At 37.6% G+C, this 26,643-nt stretch overlaps 1 protein-coding gene across 3 annotated transcripts in view; it reads right to left on the reverse strand.

Annotated features, from left to right (window-relative positions):
- LOC149177809 (nicotinate phosphoribosyltransferase 1-like) overlaps positions 1-26,643 on the reverse strand; it is a 322,046-nt gene that overhangs the window by 154,041 nt on the left and 141,362 nt on the right. For all 3 annotated transcript variants that reach the window (XM_089420220.1, XM_089420219.1, XM_089420221.1), the window contains 2 exons: positions 17,123-17,198; positions 16,109-16,210 (listed from right to left, as the gene is read on the reverse strand). In XM_089420220.1, coding sequence (XP_089276346.1) covers positions 16,109-16,210; positions 17,123-17,198 — 178 coding nt within the window. The remainder of the gene's footprint in view (positions 1-16,108; positions 16,211-17,122; positions 17,199-26,643) is intronic.

Consider the following 26,643-nt stretch of genomic DNA (forward strand, 5'->3'; position numbering starts at 1 on the left):
GTTTGAGTTGATTGGTTCTAACCTAGTACCTTTTTCAGACACGAAACATGGAATATGTTGTGGATTCGACAATTATTTGGCAGTTTCAATACATAAGCTACATCATTAATTTTCCTGATTATCTGGAAAGGCCCATAGAACTTCAAAGCTAACTTGTTTTTTCCTTGTTGTTTCAAGGATAACTACTTGTAAGGTTGTAGTCTTACGAAGACCCAGTCTCCTTCTTCGAATTCTCTTTCTAAACGGTGTTGGTCAACTTGTTGCTTCATTCGATTTCTGGCAGTTGCTAGGTTTTCCTTTAATATCTGGATAATCTTTTGACTTTCTTCCAAATGGTTCTTCATTGCTTGAACTTTAGTGTCATTTAATGCAAAATCTTTCCATCTCGAGGATTCATAACCATACAAGGCCTAGAATGGGGTCATTTTGGCTAAGGTATGATAGGTGGTATTGTACCACCATTCTGCTAAATGCAACCACTATGACCATTTGCTTTGCTTGTCAGATATGAAGTATCATAGGTATGTTTCTAAACACTTATTTACTATTTCTGTTTGACCGTCTATTTGCGGATGGTATGAGTAACTCATGTTAATGGTTACTCTAGATTGGTTGCAAAATTCCTTCCATAAATTTCCCTTAAATCTTACATCTCTATCACTAACGATGACTTTAGGTAGACCATGTAGCTTGTAGATGTTTTTGCAAAAGACTTCTGCAATTTGCTTGGTTGAGTCCGTTTTCTTGACTGCCATAAAGTGTGCATATTTAGTGAGTCTATCTACTACAACAAATATTTTGTCCTTACCATCAGACATAGGTAAACTGTCAATGAAATCCATGGAGATTTCTTCCCATTTCTGATTTGGAACATGTAAGGGATGTAACAATCCAGGAGTTGAGACGTTTTCACTTTTACTTCTTTGACAGATGTCGCATTCGGTGACGTACTTCTGAATTTCCTTACTCATTCCCTTCTAGTAGAATGAATGACATGCGTTGTAGTATGTTTTAAAGAACCCAACATACCCAACTATAGGGGAATTGTGTGATTCCTTTATAGATTTTATTTTAAATTTGGATGAAGGACTTAGATAAATCCTACCCTTATACCTTGGTATGCCATTTTTCCATTCAAAATTAGGATGTTGATCGATGTTTTCGATTATCGAACAAGAGTATGGATCCTTGGCATATTCAGTTCAGATCTCATCCAACCAATCAGGGACTACTACCAATGCAGAGCATGTTGTGGTGTCTTCATCTTTACGTGAGAGAGTTTTAGCATCCACATTATCCTTTTTGTACAAAATTTCCATGTCAAATGTGTCTAGTTTCTCTATCCACTTATGTTGATTTGTTGATAATGTTTTTTGTTGTAACAGGAACTGTAGATTGTTATGATCTGTGCGGATTGAAAACTTGCTCCCTAATAAGTATTGATGCCACTTGCTTAGTGCATGAATAATGGCCAACATCTCCTTGTGGTAGGTAGACTTCAAGCTTTCCCTTTTATTAAGCTTTCGAATTTTGTAAGCTATGGGGCGACTGTCTTGCATCAATACTACTCCAATCCCAAATCCTGAGGCATCACATTCTACCACAAAAGATTTGGAGAAATCTGGGGTTGCCAGAACTGAGGTAGATGACATTATCTCTTTTAAGGATTCAAAGCATTCATCTGCCTTATTGTCCCATTGAAATGAATTTTTCTTTAGTAGATTCGTTAGGGGAGCAGTCACATATGCATAATTTTTTATGAACCTTCTGTAATATCCCGTTAATCCAAGGAATCCCCTAGGTTTTGATATATTCTTTGGCTTGGGCCAATCTTTCATCGCTTTAATCTTGTTGGGATCTACTTTTACTCCTCCTTTAGATATGATGTGTCCCAGATATTCAACTTCCTTCTATCCAAAGGTACATTTTGATAACTTTGCATAAAATTGATTTTTATCCAATACGAAAGGCACTTCTTCTAGATACTTGAGGTGCTCCTTATATTTGTTAGACCAAATGGCATTACCTTAAACTCATAATGCCCTTCATGAGTTCTAAACACAATCTTCTCGATGTCTTCTAATCTTACTCGAATTTGATAGTAGCCTAACCTCAAATCTAATTTTGAAAAATATTTTGTGCCATGGAGTTCGTCCAGCATTTCATCAATAAATGGAATGGGAAATTTGTGTTTAATAGTAATCTTGTTTAATCCTCGATAATCTATACACAACAGGAAGAATCCATCTTTCTTTCAGACTAACACTATTGAAGTCGTATATGGACTTCTTCTGCTTTCCGTAATGACTCCACATTTGATCAAATCTTGTATTAACCTTTCTATCTTTGTTTTATGATGATGGGGATAGCGATATGGCGTGGCATTCACAGGTGTCGCATCCGGTTTAACTTCAATGATGTGTTCGATCTTCCTTTCAGGAGGTAATTTCATGGGCAAATCCTGAACTACTTTGTCATACTTCCGGATTGGGGATGTAACTTCACACTGCTGGTGAGTCCTTTCCATAGATAATAACTCTAATTGTTGGCACTTTGCAATGAATATCGGAGCTCCTTTGCGAATAAGTTTCTTCATTTGTTGTGCAGATATGATTTAAGTAGGAGTAGCATGGAACCGATCAATTATACTTTCTTCCGTTCCACTTGAACTTAATGAATTGTTTGTGGTGGTTTGTGGAATACGTACCCAACGTTTGTAACCATTGTATTCCCAGGACGTCATCTACACCTCCCAAGGGAACTATGTAAAAGTTAGACTCCATTTCGTAATCGTTTAGTTGCATTTTAACTTTATGGCACTTCACTACTTCATCTATTCTTTTTCCATCTACCACCATAACCTTTATATCTGTCACAGGATATGCAAATAGATTTAGCCTCTTTGCAACATTGAAATCTATAAAATTGTGGGTGCTTCCTGAATCTATTAACACAATAACGTTTTGCTTCTTAATATGTCCCTTCAACTTTAATGTTTGTCATTGGGCTATCCTTGTGATAGTTGCCAGATAAATTCTCGGCATATTTTCTTCTTCTAGATCTGGATTAGGAGTCTCATTTTCTTCATTAGTTTCTTCGTCGAAGTCACTATCTGAAGATTCCTCTTCTTGTTCTGCTTCGCAATTGTAGAGTTTTTTTGTGTTACACTTGTGTCCTGGAGAGTATTTGTCTTCGCATGTCCAACATTTGCCATCCTTTTTCTTTTCAAAACTTGATTGTTGTTTTCCTCCTTCTCGCAACGGGGGTGGAATGTACTTGCTAGATTTGTCTAGAGAATTCTTGCTTGTCTTTTCTTTTGAGTAATTGTTAGATTTTTCATTACTGGCATGTGGTGTTTTATGGAATTTATATTTCCACTCAATAATTATTGTTGCATGTCTGGTTTCTTCAATAGTTTTGGGCTTGTACAGCTTCAATTCTACTCGAATATACTCCTTAAGTCCAAATCTATACATTTTTAGCATTTCTTCATCAGAGAATCCTCTTTGTCTTATAGCTAATACTTGGGTGTATTCGCTTATAGACCCTTTTTGTTTGAGATGAACGAATTTTTCGTAGACATCATCATCTTCTTGGTCATAAAATCTCTTTAGTAAGGCATCCACAAAATTCTTCCAAATAAATGAATGAGCCTCACATTTGTTCGACCACTATAGAAACCAATCATATGCTTCAGCTTCCAAGTTGTTGAATGCAGTCATGATCTTCTCTCGCTCACCTATTGGCGAGATTGACTAAAAAATGACCTCCATTTTATTAACCCACACAATAGCACCTCTATGATACTTACCATCGTACATAGGTAATTCTCTTTTAATTCTTTGGTAGTCCTTTACTGGAAATTTAGTATAATACTGACTTCCTTCGAAGTGTATTTGCAGTATTTGTGAAATTTCATGATTTAAAAAATCTTTGCCTTCTAGAGTCTAAGGACTTTATGTTCATTCTTAAGCGATTAAGGGATTAAAAACTAGGACATTATCTATTTTTCTAATATGATTTGCCATTTTCTCTTGAGTTACAATTATCTTGTCTTGACCCTCTCCTAACTTTATCTGCCTCCTTTCAACATTATCAAGGTGTCGTTGCATTTTATCAAGTTCTTTAAATTTCTTTGAGTTGGCATCATCATTATTACTCCCCATTTTGTTCCTTTTTTTCTTGGTGGAACCATTTTTTTAAAATAATATTACTTTTTTTTAATTTATATATATAATTTAATAGTAGTAGGATTATTAACCTTATAAATATAAAATTATATAGTGAAATATATAATAAAATTATATAGTGATCATATAAATATTAATTAATTATATAATTACGAAATTATATAAGAAATTAATAAAAATATATAATGACTATATAACAATATAACGTTGTAACTATATATGTTATATCTATGATTAATTTATCAGTTTTTAATTTTCCAAACGGCAGCATCCCCCGATGGCGGCTCCACTTCAAAAGTGGTGATAGTTCAAGGCGTTTAACGTTGACAGGGTGTTAGTTTGTCTAAGTGGGTAATAGGAAACAACAGAATGCAGCAGAGACAAGAATTGTTGCCAGGGGATGCGGCAGAGATAGGATCGGACGGTGCAGTTGGTCTGTTGTTGAGCAAAAACGACAGAGGAGTTCGATCGGTATGATGAGTCAGGGAACCAGCAACAAATAGGCAGTTTGGAGTTGAATAAAATGCATGCAGTCAACAAGCTCAGAAGTGACGCAGGTGGTCAGGAATAAAGGCAGCAAGGAAGGGAGACAGCGATGTTCACAGTGGAAGGAAACAACAGGAATAGTTATGAATATTGAGACATAATAACGAACACAGGCGGAAGGATCAATGTTCTGATACCACTGGTGACGAACAAAGTTTGTATATGCAGCGGAGTAATCTTCAAAACACTTCAAAGACAAAGACATCCATTGTAAGACAAATAATTGTATATTAAATATTATATAAAAGAATTGATATGATATGATGTTACAAATGAGAGTGACAGCCTACTTATATACCCTAGGTAGGTGTCCCTTTAATGAATGTCATGTCCCTAAAACATGTCTCTTCATTACTAACTAACTACTATTAGTTAACCAATTATTATTTATTATTATATTTATATTTACATTTACTATTTTATATATGAATTATATTCATAACAGAACACCATCTGATGCTACAAAAACTAACACTCCATCTTAGTGAGGAAGGCGTTCTCTCCAACTAGTGTTGCATAACTGTCACAACACCCTGTCTCTGCAACATACTCTATACATGATGTTATTGTCTGACAATTGTAGTTGTCTGCCACTATCCACCAACTACTGCACTAACTCTGATTCATCTGCTACTGACTGTATTTGAACCATGCTGCATCTACGTTGCTGCTGACACTGCACTGTACAACCTGTACTGCTGCCAACTGTGCATCTGCAGTGAAACTCAACTCTCTCTCAATTGTTGTTGCTGCTACTACAACTATTGCAATTGAGAAGCATCCAAAATACTTAATCCATTGTGTCTTTGCGCTGCAACTGTCACCTGAGTCTCTGACTACTACTAGCCTCCGCATTTTCCACTAAGAAATGTATGTTGTTGCTGACTCTGCCACTAGTCTCCTACTTGGGTATCAACACTGCTCTGCACTCCTCGGCACCTGACTGCCACTAGTCTACAACTGTCACTCGGGAATCTGACTGCATCAACTGACATTGATGCTCCTGTTACTAAAGATTATGGGCCCCTATAGCAAGGGTAATGATCCACGAGGAAACACTATCCGATGCAAACACGATCTGATGCCTGCCCCACTGGACCCTACCCAAAACTCTGCGCAACTCTGGGACTAAAGCTCCACATCACCCCACCTCACTCTTGGAGGTATAGTTGCAAACATGGTGAAATCTTCCTCCAGCCTGGAGGACAATTTGTTTATCTCTGCAAATGTTTTCACCTAATCCTGCTTCTCTCGCTTGTCCTTCTTCCTTTGCGAACACTAAGTACGGTAGTGGCCAAACTCGCCACACCTGAAGCACTTGATCTTAGATAGGTCTTTCTTCTTTTTCTTCTCTCCCTGCAAGCCTTATCCCTGACTGGGACCTTTTGCCTTCCCTGTCGATGCAAGGGCTACATGGGCTTCCTCCTTCACACCCTTTGATCCCTTGCTGCTACTGCCACTGATGGAGCTTTTACTAGAGCTCGTCTCATCTCCTCCTGTGATGGATTAGCCCACACCCAGTCCCACCCAGGCAACATATCTCATGCCAAAATACCTTAGACGAAATTCTCCTAATCCTCGGTGACACTGTTTAGGGTCAACCTCACTATTTTTGTAGGTGGAGATATCTCTCCTACAGCTACAAGCTCATCCCGGATATCCTAAAGTCTGGTGAGAAAGGGATCAATGCCTTCACCCTTCTTCATCCTAGCGTTCCTCATCTTCTCTTTCAAGAACATCTTCTGTTGCTCGGAAGAAATATGGTATAGCCTAGCAAGAGCATCCCACATCTCCTTGGTCGTATTCTTGGCCAATATGCGTGAGACTATATGGTCCTAGACTCCATCCAAGATCATCCGCTTCATCTTGGCCATCTCCTTGATTTCTTTCAGTTGATCTGCATCAGTAGGTTCTGCCACAACATTCTTTGCATAGGTTTACAGGGCATGTTCATCTAACAAGAAGTATATTTTGGCCTTCTAGATGATATAGTTGGAAGCTCCCCCCAACCTGTCCTGATCTCTAAAAGCCCGACTGTGGTCATTTCTACAAAAACTCAAAACTGGGAAATAAACTAGGATCTCCTCCTGTTTTCCTGCTCGGCTACCTGTTCTAAAACTCACACTTCCTCCTGGAATCACCAAATTGCTCTCTTTGCCTCGCTTTACCTTCAACTGCTTTCTGGGACTACTCGCTCAGCCTTTCTGAATGTCCTTCGGAAAACTGGCACATGAACTGTACCCCCAACAACTCGAATTGGCTACTTCTAGCAAATTCGCACTGCCTTCTGCAACTGGAAAAATTATGGATCTCCTCCTCTATGTGTGCACTTCCTCTTCCACCCGGCACTTATTCTATTCTAGCAAATTGTTGCAAAACTCTTCTGCGCCCAGACAAGAAATCCACCCAATGAAAATATTGAGCTCCTAATTACTACTGCCTCTGCCTGCTAGAATTGCTTTTCTGGACAAGTCGAATTTTCTTCCACCCTGCAATTAAAAATCGAACCCTCTGCCCAACAATTCGCACTGCCTGGCTAGGCATTGCGCAACCCCTAAAAATTTTGACATGTGGCTCACTCTGAAGAATGAAATTTTCCTCTTCCGCTTCTCAGCTTCCCGCCTGTCAAACTTGCTCTGATACCATGTGAAAATTCTTTGAAATGCAGCAACTGGAAATTATTCTTCTAACTAGCTAATTATTAGGCAATTTATTTGCTACGGCAAACAACGAATAATTCACACTGCAATTTCTTCACAATAAAAACTAAACTTTGTGGAAATAAAGATGTTGGAAACAGAGAAATGTTAATGCACACAAATTATGACACCATTATTTTTGGACAAATGTCCCCGAAAAAAACGAATGTGGGAAAACTGGTTGCCGCAGCTGAGGGTTTATATTATTATTTGCAGCAGAAATTTTGAGTACAATAAAATGTCGCCAAACTAGCGATTCTACCCAAGAAAAATACTAGCAAAAATATATAGAGGGATTTTACCCTCTCTCCGAACAATCGTGGCAGCTGACTGCCTCTGAAAACAAGTCATCCTCTTGCTCTGCACATTGCTCTATGTAGGCCCTGCGTCACCCTAGCGCACACTGTCTCAGACTCAAATCGAAACACTGGAAAATCAAGCCATCCTTCTTGCCGCTGATTGGGAAAATGCTTTTCTGACCCTTTGGAAAATCTTCCTGACCTCTGAAACTGAAAAATCCTCCCCTTCAGCCAAATCAAACTGCTATGTTGAAGCAACTACGCAGTCCCTATGTTGCTTCCTAGAGAAAAATTTCAACCTCCTCTTTTTTACTCTCTGAAACTGGAAAACTTCCTCCAGATCACTATTGACCTCTCTTGCCACTTGCTACTTGCCTCCTGGCTCGATCTCCATTGTTGAATCAGTCTTGCAACTAGGAATTTGAACTGCTTGAGCAACTGAGTATCTGAACTGGTGTATCCTCCATTGACCTCTTCTTATAATCTCCAGTTGGGACTCCAATGGCCATGATTAAAACTTAATCAATGGTTGAGATCATCTCCAAGTCGATCCATGTGAGTTTCTAGAGAATTCTTACCTTTCTCAATTGATTACTATTAATTAACCATTTTTCCTATGTTAGATTTAGTAAATTTTAATTATGGTCAATTAATTTAATCGAGTCATCTCTAGGTGCAATTTCCATAAATGATTTTTGGGTTTTGGAGAGCTCTTGTGTTTTAGCCTCTCTAAAAAGTCTCGAGACTACAACACCATCCAATGCTACAAAAACTAACAAGCCCTTTTGGAGATCCCAGTTTTCCTGTTGGAATTGTTACCCACCAAAATAGGTAACACCATAGGAGAAAATTTGTCTCCTAAGTTTGACAACCAAAAACCCCTACCAACCACCATTAGTTGGTGATATGCCATTGGCCTCTGCCATTTGCATCAGCCATGTGCTTCTCACCCATCTGACATTAGCACTTGGATGAAGGTGGGCTGCCACTCAAAAGGTACTTTGATCATTTTGCAATTGGGTGCTTATACTTGTAGGTTTTTGGGCATTTTGTATGGGTTATGGGTTGATCTAGAAGATTGATAAACCATTACAGTATTCTTGTTATCTCACCTTACCAATGGGTTTAATCTTTGACCCTAGTCTACTGGGACCTCACCTAAGGAAATTCGGGTTATAGCAGGGGCACTACCTAGAAAGCCATGATTCTTGGGATTTCGCACTCATATGTTTACATGCCTTGAGTAGCACCCAGAAACTTGCCCAGGGAGGTTGATGCAACTAAAACAAAAAGAAAGAGCATCTTATGGTCACAACAAAACAAAGAAAAAAAATCCAAATGCAAAAGATGGCCAAAACATAAGAATTACCATGTGAGCAAAAGCTTAGCATGAGCTCCACCTACCTCATTTGGCAATCACCCAGTTCCTAAGCACATGATGCTCCATCACATCAAAAAGGAACCCTTATATGTCCCAACCCTGAGGAGCGAACTGACTCATATTAAAGAAGTAATAAAACTACTACATCATACAAAGCAAGCTCTAACCCTTGAGCTATGAGCGATAAGATGGGTGAAAAAGCCAAGGCCAAATTCGTAACCCATGCATCCATGAATGCTCCCTCCTCACATTTATACACTCAAGATGTGGACATCATCATCAGTTCATCCCTTTGACTATTCCACTTGTCCATGAAGTCTTCTCCCCTCAATTACCACAATATTATTCACTAACACCTATCAATTGAAGGGTGGATCAAGGAATTGTTTCTTCCCCTTAGGGGCTGGAAGCACCTAATATGGTTCAACTTTAGCCACCCCTACCTAGGGAGAAAACACCTTTGCAAGATCATGGTCCTGATTTTGGAAAGGGTTCCTTGTTTGAAGTATTAAAGTGCCCTTGACATTCAAGTTTAGATGCATTATTGATCTTGGTCCCTAATTACTAGATGCTTTCACTAAAATCCATGTTGTTCTTGTCAGGTGGTTCAACAACCCAAGCCTTGGGCACCCATTCCACAACTAACCAGGTCCTTCAGAGGAGTATATTAGCCCAAACAAGTGAAGCACTCAGAGTTTGGAGCCTCCTAACAACATTATCAGATGACACGTGTCCCAAAGCAACTCCAGTACCTAGTACGTTGGTTGACATTGACCCAGACTTGAGGATTCTTTAGGATGACACCACTAGACCCAGCATGCCCCCAGGCTAGCCTTGACACAACTTTATGGGCAGCCCTAATGCAATTTTGCGAGACTCAAGATAATGGCTAGCATGGTAATATGCATTGACCCTATACTTAGAAAACACACTCAAGGCCCAGTTATTAAGACGCACTCCAGTTTTGGAGGTTGTGAGTGAAAAAAACTCAATTAATTATTTATCGTCGAAAAGAAAAAATATTAAGTGAAAAAAGAAAAACACTCTAGAGCAACTTCCTTAATAGCCAAGTCCTAACGGTTTAAGTCTTTTACACAAGTTCATCATGCTAGTGACATTTTTTTACAACTCCCTCATCGGGCTATAGAATTTGCATAGAGAGGAAGATAGAAGAGAGAAGAAGAAGAAACATGAAGGGGCAAAATTGCCCTGGAAGACTTCTAGATTTGAAAAATTCTACTGGTGTCTTGTCCATTGGGCAATGGATACCTTTGTTTATTTGCTAGGTAAAACTAAGTAGGCAACAGTAAGAAGTTCTCATACCCAATTTGTGGCATTTCAAGCTTATTTCCTAGGCATATTGAGTTTATTTCTTTGTTGGTCTACAATGTGATTCTATTGTTGTATCATTAATCATATCATAATTTTGATATTATATTAACTCCTACCTCTTCCATATACTTCCTTTAGGCACTCGTCTATTTATTTCTTGGTTGAGTTGTTGTGTGTAGGAATACCACCCATGGCATTTTGTAGTTGGATAAAGCAAGGTAACATTGGGTACTTTCCTAATAGTGCTTACCACATAACAATCTTGGTTTAACCTTGCTAACAATACTAGTTTGAGCACTAACATGGTGAATCTCTCGATTGAAATTCTACCTTACACGAATTTTGGGACATGATGTAGGAGTTTACTCAAAAGCAAGTCCATAAATCATTCATATTTTCTCAAAATCAAGTCCATAAATCATTCTTGTCACTACCAAAGCACTGCAAGGCAATGTTATCAGAATTGAACCATTAACCGAACTAGAAAATCATCTGAATCGAGAGCCGGTCAAACTGGACTGGAACCAGTAAAAAAACCGAACCAAAAAACCGTTCGACCAAAAACACATAAATATTAAAATTTTAAAGAAAAACATATATATTCATGTGCATCCATATGAATCCAAAGCATTTATGCACATATAAGCAAAAATTATCATTTATATAACATGTAAGGGTGCACAACCAAAATAACATCGATTGCAATCCATCTCTAAATCAAAAATACATCGACAAATAGGCTCTAGAAGGCCTCTAGCATCCAAAAAAAATCATGCTACAAAAATACCTACCTATCATCAAAATCATGCTACAAAAAATACCTACCCTCTAAGTATTAAAATAAGATAGAAAAATTGTAGCACGTCAAGACAAGATTTTGTCCGACTGATGGGTACATTTTTAGTAGGGCCGTGATACAAGAGTTCGACAACCAATGTACATAGAGGGTTTGGTGCTCTTGACTAAAAACTAGTTCCATACCTTCATACATGACAAAATCCGATGGAAATGGTGCAAACCCCTAATCCTAAAATCCTGAAAACTGTTAACTCTATTGGATTTTGAGTGAGATCTAAAATTATACTTTCTCCATATGAAATCCAATGAGGCTGGAACCACTCTCAAACATCCTGAGTCATTTCATGGTAATGTTAAAAATTTAACTAAATGGATGAAAATGAAAGATAAAGGAGAATGAATTGCATAGCAATACCAAGGCCATAGGCTTGAAGATTAGGTTGCCCCACTCAAAAATTATTGTTTTTTCTCAAATAAATTATGTTTGGAACATCTTTGGTGGAATTGTATGGAATTGGCCGGTTTGGCACCGAACCAACCAGTTCCATCATAGAACCAACCAGTTCAGCACCAAACTCGACCGTTTTGGCCCCCAAACCAGTCAGTCTGGTCGGTTCCACCAGTTCTGGTCCGGTTTTGATAACACTACTTCAGAGTAAAATTTGGTGGATCCTAGGGTGTAAAGGTAATTAATTGGTTCCTTGATGTATTTGGTTAACACCAAGCCAAATACATGTTTTATAGTGAACACTTTGACTCAGTTCATGGTGGAGCCTTTTACCACCAAATTGTACGTGTATCATAAAAGCCCCAATCTACAATGTTGATCCTACAAAAACCTTCAAGAAGGTCACCCACTATCACCACAACAACTTGACCTCTTAGATTGGGCTGGATCTCCTCCTACTCAAGGGGGATTACCTACTAAAATCACTAAGGCATAGTCAACTAGGCACAAGGTGATGTCAATGGTAGCCTCAATGAAACATATTTTTTGGAGGGTTTTAGTGATTTCTGTAAAAAAGGGAAAAAAGAGTGATAGAAAGATATGTTCATGTTTGTAGCTCACACAAGTACTACTTCTACATAATCCTAAGTGTCCAGGTGTGCAAAAGTCGCCTAATACACCCTTAGACCTTGGTAATTACTTTAATAATTGAGGTAATTATTTATAGGGAAAAAGTGAGTGTAATATAATCTAATGCAAAGATTATTTGAATTAGTGAATTAGATGAATCTCAACGCTCTTAATCAATGTTATTTTTTTTCCCTTTATCAGTAAAAAGAATAAGAAATTATTTTCTATTTTCTAATGCATTTTAGGTTAACTTCTAATATAATTTATTCGGTGATTGACACAAATGGTCACATCAAATGAGGCAGCTCCAACTACAAATCCAAAATACCACAGTGATAACTGTAGAATGTTGTGACTATGTTGGAGCTCTCAAACAAAAACAGCAGCTTCCAATATTTTCTTCATTTAAATGTTGTGCATCCCATCAAGTCACAATCCAAAACTCAAAACAAGATACTATTGATGATTTTCTGATTGCATATCAAAGAAGTCTGTTTTTCCCTTCTACAATCCCTATGGTGTTAGCAGCCTCAGGGTAGAGGCATTCCTTCTAATCGATTTGGACAAGGTCATCACAGAGTATAGGCAGAGGAAGGTCATGCTCCTCTATACATTGGTTTTATCCTATCTTACCACTCCTCGACACTGTCTTCCATACACAACCACATTTTGATATCATGCAATTCCTTGCGACAAATTCAGACTAAAGATACATATTTTTCTGCTATAGTTTTACAGTTCCACAAAATATTTTATGTGGGTTACAAGACACAGAAACTGGATTTCCATATTTTCCTTCTGTATTTCAATATACACTCAAATCCCTGATTGCAAACCACAATTTTCAGATACACAAGGTGCTCAATCTTCGGTCTCCTTTCTAACTATGAATTTATTCAAACCTCTCTTTGGAAAGTGGATAAGGAATGGGTCGCCAATATTTAAATGTCATCACCATCAGCAAAGACTAGGCCACAGGTTGACAGACAACCAGAAACTGGCAATAATACCAATTGCTATGGACCCTCCAGGACTCTACTTGCACAGAGTTTCATGACACACACACAGCAGAAAAAAATGTAGTCTATAATTCATATTTAATAATTAGTGATTGAGAGATGGATGATTACAGTGCATGAATATCTTGCCATATATAGCCTTAAAGTGGAGAAGTCTCAATGAAGAGTCATGGCCGTAGCTTCCTAATAATATTAATTAATATTTTAATACAATTAAAATTATAATATACCAAATTAGGTTTATCACAAATAGGTTTTCCAAATTAATGTAACAATCATAAATCCTAGTGGCATTCTTGTGAGCAATGTCTCAAGCAGAAAGAAACAAAAACACGTACACTCGTTATCAAACTACAAGAACCAAATTGCAACATCATCGTAACCAAGCCAAGAGTCTCTTAAAACTCAATTTGTATTTATGACCACCGAGAACTCCTTCAATAGGCCATTATAGAAGCAAAAATGATAAATGCTAGAATCAAAACACCTTCTCAACATCAGAAACAAATGGAGCCTCCCTCACAATAATCTTCTGCTTCTTCATCTTCTAACTCAACTGCCTCCAAGGTAAACAATAAGGATGGAAAAAGCTCTCAAAAATTTTGTAACTATCGCAAATCCTGTGACCATTCTAAGAAGAGTATCTCATGAAGAAAGAACAAAAATATGCACACTTGACATCAAAACACAAGCCCTTGAGGGATATGAAGATCACAACATTATCTTCAATTGTCATTAATCCTCAATCAGTACATATGAAAATTAATATCTCCTCCATCGATAGGGCATGCAGATAGGGTTTATGCACTTTCTCTTAGGATGTACACACTGAATGTAAGGAATGTATACCAACAATGGATGCAGGACAATGCAACCCAAATACTCAGAGGGGCACAGCTTGCATCCCCCAATAGGGTGCAAGTTCTGTCACCTATTGCAGGGACATTCCTCACTCCTGTGTTATGGGAGGTATTTACCCTCGTAACGAGAACTTACTGTCCGTGTATACAATCTTGGATCACGTAAGACTTCTCCTAAGTCTATCTTGATTCATTTGGCATCAGCGACTTATCAGCACCTTGGCCAGTTACCGTTGTTCAAGAGTTCTTGTATAACAATACCAGACATTTCAATTTAGAGATCAGCTCACACTCGGTGACCATTTCCAACGTTATAGTTTAGTCTCATCAGAGTTCCAGCAAGTTATACTGAGGGATTCTGCTCATAAGTTCATTTAACAGTTCCACATGAAGATGCAAAGTACTTGCATTCATGATTCTCCTCTAATTTACTATTTTTAGCCAGATGCATGTACCATGAACATCCAAAATATGATGATTCCCACCCAATAAACTTTTTTCTTCGTTCTTCACTCCATGCCCACAATTCTTTTAATTAAGTTTTACCACTAATCTTGGCTGATTTTATAAACGTCAAAAGTAGATTTGCATTGATCTGCAGTTAGTTTGAATTTATTTAATATCTATAAGTGTGGATCAGATATTTCAATATTTGCTGCCCCAAATGACTTACAGTCAAAATCAGGTCTGACTTATCTATAATAGAAAACATTTATAACAGATTTGAACTGTGATAGCAGGGTTACATTAGATTCCCTACACTTTGAATTCATAGGGATGCCCCTCGAATCTAGAAAAGCACTAGCCTGAAGTGAGAAGGATGCGCAGAGTGCTAGTTTGCACACTCATTAGATGTATCTTTCAACTTCCATTTTTGACTGATAAATCATTACACCTCCGCAACAAACTCCCTCATTGCACCAAGATTTCATAACTGGTGCACTTGCTCCACCTCTCACACCACCCACACACTTTAGCTATATTTTATTTTGAGAACTTAGTCAATTACTGCTTATATTATACAAAAATATAAATATGTTACAAATAGAGAAGTGATTACCTTATTGCTTCAAACACTGCAATAAGGTCAGAATATGCAGATAAACACACTCTGGCTACTTAGTCAATAGTGAATCTCTTCTTGCACAAAATTTCCAAGTTAAGGACCGTTCAGCCCAATGTACAAATGATAGTGGGTGCAAAATTAACTTGGTCACAAAGTGCCTAGACACATGCATGCAACTGCATACACAGTCTCAAACCTAACTATATAATCTTGGCTCGGTAAAAACCAATGGGCTATCTACCCATGTGGACTGTATTTGTAGCATGACATTTGCTACTCAAAATTCAAGGACGGTAAGTGAAGGATTATCCCTTACAGCTATCTTAAATAGCAACATTTGGACCCTTCATTCATCCCCCTTGAGTCACTACTAAATATCTATCGCTCGTGCACTTTTCATAACATATAAGAGTTTTCTGATTTATAAATGTTTAATTGTCTCTTGTCAAATTGTTCAGGGTCTTCTGGTAGTTACCAGTAACTTTAATTTCCTCTAATACATACTAAAGCTTTTAGATTCTTCCTTTCTGACCATCAATGTAACTCTTTTCTTTCTGGCCATCATTATAACATTTGTCTGCCATGTAACATAAATTATTTTACATTTGTTTGGCATTTTTGAAGAGAGGAAGGTTCCAGACATTATTTTTGTTATGATACCAAACTAAAATGTTTTAGCATGATGCAGGTGATCTGCACAATGTCTTAAGATGAACAGAATACATCCACTCAAAGAAAAGAAAATCATAAGAGATAGAAATATTCTTTGTGCAGTTTCGGCATCAAACAACATAAAGAGATAGAAATAAAAATGGCAATGATAATTTCTAGTAAGCTTACTTGTAATTTGCTTAGCCAGTGCTGTGTCAAAATCACAAAATCTTCACAGACACCCGTACCATCAGATCTAGGAAGTGCCCGGTCTGTGATCTCATCAGGTCCCTGCACAGATCTCAATAGTTCACTCCATTAAATTATGTAGAAACAAGAAAATACATGTATCTTAGATAAATATCAAAAGATAACAATCAATATATAATCCATGAATACTGGGCAAAAACAACATAAGGAAAAGAAGGATATTTGAGAATATTGACAGATTAAATGAGAGATGTGGTGAGGTCAACGTATACATAATACCACAGTACCACAAAGATTCAAGGGTAACTGGTAAAGGTTCAAGAGCTCATAAAAATCTTATCCAGATACATCGAAGAGCCTTAACCAACACATTGTTTAGACATATTGAACCATACTATTGGCATAGTAACTAATTTAGCAATTGAAAAGCTACAAACAGAAGGTTCTAATGTAATAACCTATAAAAGTGACAAAATTCTGCAGTGATTGTCTGTGCAAATAGTCAATAACAAGCTTAATACCAGTGTAACCACACCATCAATAATGCAAAGTAAAGGTGGAGCACATAAAAAAATTGTCCAGACAAATTGAAGAACCTTGCGAAAAATATTTGGAAGGCACGCTGAAGTATACTATTGGCATAGCAACTCTAAGAACAATTGTCAATCTGCACAAAAAAGGTTGTAAAAACCTGTCTGTGCATAGCACAGTTTGCCATGATCATCTCTTTAAGTCATTAATACCAAGCTCAATAACAAAAAACTCACTGAAAGATATAATGATTCAAAAACACTAGTCATATAGGAAAGTTACTACAAGAAATCATTCGAGTCTCTAAAGGTGCAACAATTTCATCCTTACAGAAGATACTTTAAAAAATAGGCCACAACTGAGGAAGTAACCTACTTTTATTCAAGAGCAAATCTGCACAAATTTCCACTAAGTACAAAAGCAATTGTCTCAACAAAATGTTTAGAATAAAGAATCACCAACCATGAATGAGCTGACAAAGGCATGAGAGTGTGTCCCTCGAAGTGGTATTCCAAATCGCCGCCCAGCATCAACATTGCTGCATACATATATAATCATATGCAAAAGTCACCTAGAACCTCAATCTTTGGCCCATGAATTACAAGGAAAACATATGCATTGCAAACCAAGCATCCTGTACCAAGATGAAGTAACTATAATAAATAAAGCAAACATTAAAGCAGGAGGCAAGACAATGTGCACAGTTATGAGCATCCTAGGTTAATAGTTCATAGGGTTAATGTTATACTTAGTCTAATTAGAGAACCAGTTTGATTTTATTAGTGTGCTCATATCTTGAAATGGTAATTACAGATTATTATAATTATTGTTGAGTGATTTTAGGGGCTAGTTGTTTCACAAGGCAACGTTCGTTGGCGTATAAATGTGTTCTCACAAAAAATAAGATTGAGCTGCTTGTGGCCAAGACCATCTCAATTTTTTTCTATTACAAAACTCTCTGGTTTGGCCACAACATTTTCTAATATAAATTTAACCAATATTGTGAAAAATAAAACGATTGAGTTGCTTGTGCATGATTATAAAATCCAATGCTCCATTGATGATGCATTTTTCGTCTCGTATCAGAGAAAAGTTCAGTGAATGCAGCAAAAATTCAGTCATCATGCTCAGTTCAACACACAAGTAACATTACCTCTATTTATTGCTTTCTATATGAGTTGTGCCCTTTCATTTACAAGACTTTTTAGATTTCATTTCGTGCTCCATGTAGGATAAATAGCTTAAAAATAAAAAGAAAAAGTATAGAAAAACGTGACATGAATGAAGGATTTTCCTCATCCCTTACATGTTCCCAAACATTAGTATTAGAGCCAAGTTTAGTGAATGTACAGAAAATCCAGTCATCATGCTGTCATTTCAACTCAGAAGTAAAATTACCTCCATTTGTTGCTTTCTATTTGAGTTGTGCTCTTCCATATATAAATATTTTTAGATTCCAATTTGTGCCGCGAAAGGGATATGTCACCAATTGATCTTGCACTTGACCTCCAAAGTCCAAAGAGCAATTGCAAGCCAAGAGTAACTCAAGAGACTTGTCACTGTCACCTCAAGAGGGCCTATTCTCACTTGAGACCGGATCTCCTCTAGTGCAGTGGGATATCCTTAGCATAGGATCATTAAGATATAGACAATAAAGGCTCATGGTGATATGAACAGTCATCTTTTTGGGATAAATAAATAGGTTTATTTTAAGTGGTGGTTAATGAGGAATGACAAGTGCCAAATATCCAAGAGGGCATATGGAGTCAAGGGTTTCTAAGACAACTGGAAATGATGACTGGATGGGGGTAAATCTGCTGTCGTAACATGCATAAATTCACCAATAAATGCAGAATTATACTACTGAAATATAACAGATTGTAGGCCCTCCATAGCTGCTCTTTTTATGCAGACGCATATACAATTAAGAGTGATCTTATTCCAAAATCAAAGACACCATTGAAACATTTCAATGAACTGATAGGACACAATACTTTAAATCTGAAAAAAAATAGCAAGGAAATAAAATAGGCATTGCCTCAGTTAACCTGCTTTGCCAACAGCTGGCAACCTACTTAAGATCCCTATTGCAGCAGAATTTTAATAGATGATTTCAACACATACAGATTGGCAAGATGTAAAAGATGGACACCCACACATATGATAGAACAACCTCAACAATCACATAGCCTTTCTGAAGATCTTCAATACAAACCAAGCCAATAGAGTATTGACTCCTCAAACCATCAACAACCATTACAATAGGAGGGGTTTCTCTTACATAGAGTTCAAGCACAATCCCTCATCCAATAAAATAATAATATCCATGCATGAGATCCTAGATCTCCTAGGAATACATAAACAAATACTATCTCCTAATGAACTCCTAATGACAAATCAAATTAAATACATAAAATAAGAGACGAGAGTGGGCATGCCACTTGTCCTCTTCAATATAAGTTATAATCATAGTTGCCAAGTTCGAATTCGAATTTGATTCGGATTCGAATTTTTATTGTATTTGGATTCGAATTCGATAAGATAAAAATTCGAATGAAAAATTTTCAATTCGAAAAAATTTTGATAATACACTTCTTAAACATTTTTTAAATAATATATTTTAAAAATATTTTTTGCTATCTTCTTTCTAATTTATTTTGAATTTTATATAACTTATAACTGTATATAATAAAAAATCTTCAGAACCAAATCCACTCAAAAAGAATTTACACTCACCTCTTCCCTCCAAACTATATACTCTTTTCAAAAACCTATGTTCTTATCTTGATTTCAAAAATTTATTTATGTAAAATAATTCTTTATTTAGAAAATTAATATTCAAATTTATTTTATAGAGAAATCAATCTCTTGTTTAAAAAAAAAAAAAAAAATTCTAATTTAGGTACTTCCATTTCTTTCTGTGCATTTCCCTCCAAACTATATACTCTTTTCAAAAACATATATTTTTTTCTTTGATTTCAAAATTTTATTAATATAAAATCCTTGTCTATTTAGAAAATTACTATTCAAATTTATGTTATAGAAAAATCAACATCTTGTCTTTGAAAAAAGAAATTTTCTAATTTAAATACTTCCATTTCTTTCGCTGAGTGGGAAAATCTAACCAAAAAATATGTGCATTTCCCTCCAAACCATATACTCTTTTCAAAAACCTATATTCTTTCTTTGATTTCAAAGATTCATTAATGTAAAATCCTTCTCTATTTAGAAAATTAATATTCAAATTTATTTTATAAAAAAATCAATCGCTTATTTTTGGAAAAAAATAAATTCTAATTTAGATACTTCTATTTCCTTCTCTTTGATTGGAAAAAATCTAAGCAGAAAATAAGATTTAATAACATCAATGCTCATAACTCTACAGCTTACCTTTGAGATTGGGAATTTTGATCATAACTGTTATTACTCATTTAACCTATAAAATCTAAGTAACCCATAAGTCTCCTAATTTTTATGTTTTTAGCTCCGTGCATGCTATAAAGCAGCATTTTTTTATGTTTTTAGCTGGGTGCATGCTATACTGCAGCGATTTCTATTTCCCTATGTGTGCATGCCATACAGCGGCAATCTATTTGTGTTTAGCGAATGAACAATCTATTGGGTGAATCTTTTGTCTTTCTCTGCTGCTTGACATACCACAACATTTTTTGTTTTTCTCTGTTGCATGCCATACTGCAACAATTTTTATTTTACTCTACAACATACCACACTGCAACAATTTTTGTTTTTCTCTGCAGCATGCCATACCGCAGCAATCTATTTGTTCTTTAGTTAATAAACCATCTGCGGCCATTAACTATGCCATGTAATAAACCATACATGCGCCCAAATCGTTAAGCACCTACACTACAAACCGGATCGAATTTTATCGAACTATTCAGTATTCGAATCATACGGGCGAATTTTCGTATTTTTAACCGTGATTCGGCCGTATTTGGTAACTATGGTTATAATCCTTTAACAACCTCCTCCAATTAAGAAGTACTAATATTTACCAAGTCGAAAGAAGGATGGTGCTCTCCAAAGAACTCTTTAATGAAAATAATATAATAAACCCTCATAAGATGTATGCCCTTGATGTGTGAGCAAAACAGAAACTATGCGCTACTCTGACTTGGAAATATAATATAAAATAATAAATGATGATAGATGGGCCCTTGGGAAGTGCACACTAAGGTAGCTATTGGACCACATTAGCCATAATAAGATATTCAACAATAGAGAATACTTACAAGAAATGCATGAACCAATCCTTTATTATACCAAAATGATGTCTCCAAAAGAAAAATCTCCACAAAACATCACATCTCCACAAAGATACAAGGAGATTTTAGCCAAGTCAGAATCCTCTAAAGAGGTTGAATTGATCCACAAGTGATCATCCAAAATTAAAGTGAGGTGACCTCTATTTATATGAGGCCTACCTCAATAATTTCTAACTAATGAAGCCCCTAAAACAAGTTTGGCATAAGATAACATTGGGTTACAAGCCAACCCACTAGTGAAGTGACCAAATAAGCAATAATGTCCCACATGTGTGAGTCGTAGCCTCAAGAAATGGTGATTTCATGCCCTTTTAGGGCTCCAAATGCCATGCAATAGTGAAGTTAGGTCTGAAAAAAGTGTCATAATGCCAGGATCATCCAAAATTTGAGGAAAATCACTCAAATCCTCCTCTGGGGTCCCAAGTCCAGTTGGGGTGCCATTATGTCATCACCATGGATCTCCAAAAGTCAAAACAAGGCCTCCTCTCTCCAATGTTAAGACTTCTCCAAGTGCAATAAGCCCTCCCTAGTGTCTCAATGGAAGACCAACCTTATCTGGGCTATGAATCATGTCTTGCCCATCAGGTTGTGTGAAGGCTAGCCTAAGGGCATGCTAGCTCCAATGGTGCAATCATAAAAAATCCCCTGTGTTGGGTCAAAGTAGACCAACATCCTAGGTCTTGAGGGTGCTATGGGACATGTAACATCTACTCAAGTCATCAGGAGGCCTAACTCTCTCAACATTGCATCTATTAAGCCATATATCTCTCTAGAAAGGCCTGTGTATCTATGAAGTGGGTGTCCTCGAGGCATGGGTTGTTGTGGACCACCTAACAAAAACAACATGAACTCAAGTGAAAGCAACCATCCATCAAAGACTAAGATCATATATGCATCTAAGTGGAAAAAACTTGAATGTTAAGGGCACATTAATACTTCAAACAAGGATCACATTCCCATATCGAACTAGACCAAGTCCCGTAAAGGTGTTCCCAACCTTGATAGAGTTGGCTAATGGTCAACCTTATTAGGTGCTTCCAGCCCTCAAGGGGAAGTGACATTTCCATGTTCAACCCCTCAATCAATAGGTTTTAGTGCAAATATGTGACAATGAAGGGGAAAAGGCTTCATAGCCAAGCGCCATGGTCAAGGGGACCAACTAATGGGGAGTCCACATCTTAAGTGTATGAATGTAAAAGAGGGACCAATCATGGAGGCATGAGTTACCCTGCTTGGCCTACCTATTCAACCCCTCTAGTGTGTCTTTTACTTCTTCTTGATAATATTTTGTATTATGGTGCATAGCTCAAGGGTTAGAGCTTGCTCTTTATCGTGCAGCATTTTATATTACCCCTTAAGATGGGACAATTCATCGCTCATCAAGGTTGGGACATGCTAGGGTTCCTTCTGATGTAAAGGAGCATCATGTGCTTAGGAACCGAGTGATGACCAATGAGGAGGGAAGAGCTCATGCCAGGCTTTTGCCCACGGGCTTATGTCTTGGCCATCTTTTGCATTTTGATTTTCTTCTTTTTCTTTTGTTGTGGCCATGATATGTTTGCCCATTCTTTTAACTGCATCAACCTCCAAGGCAATGTTTTCCGACCCTACTCAAGGAGTGTGGACATGAAGGAGACAAATCCCAATTAGCCAATGACAAGTTAGACCGAAAGAATGGAGGTGGCATATGGGGCTTCTAATGTGTTATGGAAAGTATCAAATATGGTGTAGGGAATAATGAACACGCTATCTCAATCATGGTTATCCAAGTAGTTCCCCTCCTATAACCCTAAGGCCTCAAGAGAGGTCCCACCACACTAGGGAAAAATATTAACCCTCGTGGTAAGGTGAGAGAACAAATTTACAAGCAAGATCAGTCAACCTTATAGATCACCCCTTTATCCATACTAAATCATTTTTCGACTATAAAATGATCTAACCATGCTAATTCGATCCTTTGTGGAAATTTATGGTTATGCTTATATGTTAAAATTGGCAACTAGGGCCAAACTCCATGTGGGTCATCTTATTAATGACAGCTAATACTTTTCCTGGACTCCTCTCATCGAGAGGTGTAGGATTGATCTAAAGATCATCCATTTCTAATAAGTATTCATGGAGATATGATTTTATTGTGTTATGGGACAATTCGTCAAGGTCGGCCAGCAACTAATTTTCCCCCTCTTGTGCTCCACGTTTTACTATAAAAGGAGTAGGTCTTCAAGTCATTTAAACACTCACTTCTCCTAAGATCTCTCTCCACTCATTTGGGTTTAGTGGCTAGAGAGTTCAAGTGGGAGAAGCCATAGACACAGTGAAGAAAGGGTTCTATGTGCCCTAGACATAGTTGAAGAATGCAGCCCTAGCCGCAGTCAAAGGGAGCTCAAATATGCAGCTAAAAGGAGCCCTAACAGTTGTCTAAAGGAGGCCCTAATACACAGCCAAAAGGAGCCCTAACAGCTGTCTAAAGGAGGCCCTAATACGCAACCAAAAGGAGCCTTAGTAGTTGTCTAAAGGAGGCCCTATACACAGTCAAGTGGAGGCCCTAATCCGCAGATCTAAGGAGCCCTATACGCAGCCAAGTGGAGGCCCTAATCCGCAGCAAAGAAGGGAGATCTACCCACTGTTTAGGGGAACTTCTACACACAGCAAGGCAGCCCTAATCCGCAGACATGAGGAAGCCTTAAAGGAGCCTTAGCTGCATATTTAAGGAAGGATTAAACGTGCCCTAGATGCATTGTATACATGGCTGAACGCAGGCCAAAACGCAGTCACCTTAACACTACCCTAGGCCGCATTTGTGGAGGGTTTCATGTGCCCTTAAACTGTTGTGGGAAGGGATCTGAACGGTTCCTTATATGCAGTCTCATGACTGCCCTAGCCACAGGAAAAGAGAAGGTTACAGCAGTTCATTGGTGGGACGATTTGGGAGGTCTACTATATCAAGGAGGATTGTTATGATGCAGCGTGGAGGGCAGCAACTCATTGGATGATAACACAATCATTAAGAGCAATTTTGGGTCAGCTTAGATGGGCTGTTAGGCATTGTGGCCAGTAACCTAATCAGTCCCTGAATTCCAGCATTATAGCATGTTCAAGAGTTGACATTTCTATAAACTAACTGTTGTTGGGTTAATAATGATTGGACACTATCTGTGATACGTTTGTTGCTATGCGCTAGGCCGTAGACCATAGCACCATAGCAAGAGTTGTTATGGGCAGTGTATCAGGGTGTGCAACACAAGTGTATCAAGGTGCAGCACTAAGTTGCAGGAAACGTGGCCCTAGGGGTCGTTTCCTCCCAGGAAACGAAACGAAACGCGTTTCCACGTACCGTACGGCCTGGAAACGCGTTTCCGGCCGTACGGCCACGTTTCCCGAAACAGAAACGTGGCCGTACGGCCGGAAACGCGTTTCCAGGCCATACAGCCCACGTTTCCCAATTGAATTGTGTTTTTTTTTAATTTTTTGTTTTTTTCAAATTTGTTTTTTAATTTTCTAGATGTGTGTCTAAAGTTATAAAAGTGAATTTTTGCCCTAGTTTTGACATGCAGTTCATGGTAATGTTAAATTCTTAAAGTAAAAGTGATATTCTCCTTTATTTTTCATTTTCATCCTTTTACTTAAATTTTTAACATTACCATGAAATGACTCAGGATGTTTGAGAGTGGTTTCGCCCTCATTGGATTTCATATGGAGAAAGTAGAATTTTAGATCTCACTCAAAATCCAGCAGACTTATTTGTTTTTCAGGATTTCAGGATTGAGGGGGTTGCAATGTTTCCATTGGATTTTATCATGTACTAGGGTATGGAACTTCTATTTAATCAAGAGAACCAAGCCCTCTATGCAGGGGAAACTCCCAATAATCAAAATCATGTAGGGTACTAGGGTATGAAACGTGTATTTAATCAAGAGCACTAAGGTGTTCGACTATGTAGGAGGAGACTCCCATACAACAGTGGTCCTTCTAAAGAATGGGATGTGGATGCAGAAAATCCTGATTTGGATCTCTCTCTTGCAGCCTTATAGTCTTTATTGTACTTGCAGCCTCATATATTAATATAAATAAAGGCTGATTTTGAGATTTGGATATCTAATAAAGGTTGCTTTTGGATATTCCGATTTTTTTATTTTCATTATGTGATCATTCATGAGTAAATATGATGTAAATTAAATCTTAATGTTTAAGTGTAATAAATTATAATGTATCATTTATGCTTTATGATTGCACACACACACACACACACATATATATATATATATATATAATATATTTAAATATTTTATATATATATATATATATATATATATATATATATATATTCGTGTTTCCCCGTTTCCAAAATTTGGGGAGGTCGCGTTTCGTATCGCTTCCCGTTTCAGAAACTCATACCCGTTTCCCCGTTTCGTGCAACTTAGGTGCAGCACAATTGTATCAAGATGCAGCACAAGTGTATCAAGATGCAGCACAAGGGGATGTAGCATGATAGGCACAGTAAGGTACAGTTTGAAGATGCAGCACAAGGAGGTGCAGCATGATGATATGGTGCAGCAGCATGATGTGTGCAGCATGAAGATGAAGAGCAACAAGATGGGTACAGCATGATGAGGTACAGCTCAGTAGTGATGCAACATGGTGCAGCTCTGTGATGAGACATGCTATGATGGTGCAGCATGGTGCAACACTGTGATAGGGTGATGGAATCACATGAGCCTATATCAGTTACCTCATGAGACATCTTCTTAGAGAAGATCTATGTTCTTATCTTGTCAAATCAAAGTGTTGACTTCTGATGTATATGTACTATCTCACTCTCTCTCTGTTGGATTATTAAAGAACATATAAGAAGAATTGATCAAGGGTTTCCCCACAATGGGGTTTGTCCCTGGCTAGCACCACATCTTGTGTCCTCTTGTCTTGGCTTGTCTTCTGCGATTTATGTTTATGTTCTATCTACAGTTTACTTTAATGCTGATGTGATTGCTAATTTGAAAGAGATATTGAGCTCACTATGAAAATTGAAATAAATTGCTCTAAGCATAGAACATACCTAAAATTAACATGGAATCAGAGCTGAGGTGAAGACAAAGCCCAAGCAAGAGTGAAAGAGCAATCACCGAAGACAGTCAGGAAAGGACAAAAGGATCAATGGATTCCTCATCTCTCTTCTAATTCACCAAGGGTGAAGTCAAAGCAGAGAATATTATCAGAATGGCATAGCGGAAGTTTCTAATAGCCTACCTGAAGATCACTTCTATGGGAATACCAGATTTAAGGGTGGAAGGAAAGGCAGATGCCTTGGTTGAAATAAGTTCGGCCATTATGCGAAGGAGTGTCCGACTAGCAGGGACACATCACTTGATGATGATAACAATCATTCCAGAGACATCTTCAATGATCTGAGGAATGATAGGTAATGCAGGTAATCAAGGATACGGCCGAATCTTCAGAGAAAGAAAGGAACCCCAGGTACGAAGAATCAAATGTCGTTTCTGATAAGATAAAGAAGTGTTATCTTGTATTGGCCTTCTCCTTCAGATTCTTTGGGAATCTGGCTTATTGATTGTAGTGCTTCAAGGCACTCCATCGGATAGAAGGGTGCTCTCTCTCTAATTTGGTAGAGATGGAAACATTTGTGGGATTATACTTGGAGCCGATGCCACCTATCCCGGAAAGGGTGTTACCCCTCAATTG

The sequence above is a fragment of the Pinus tabuliformis genome, chromosome 4_1, assembly GCF_031772625.1.
Source record: "Pinus tabuliformis cultivar Carrire ecotype Pingquan chromosome 4_1, CPIR1, whole genome shotgun sequence".
Classification (NCBI taxonomy): domain Eukaryota; kingdom Viridiplantae; phylum Streptophyta; class Pinopsida; order Pinales; family Pinaceae; genus Pinus; species Pinus tabuliformis.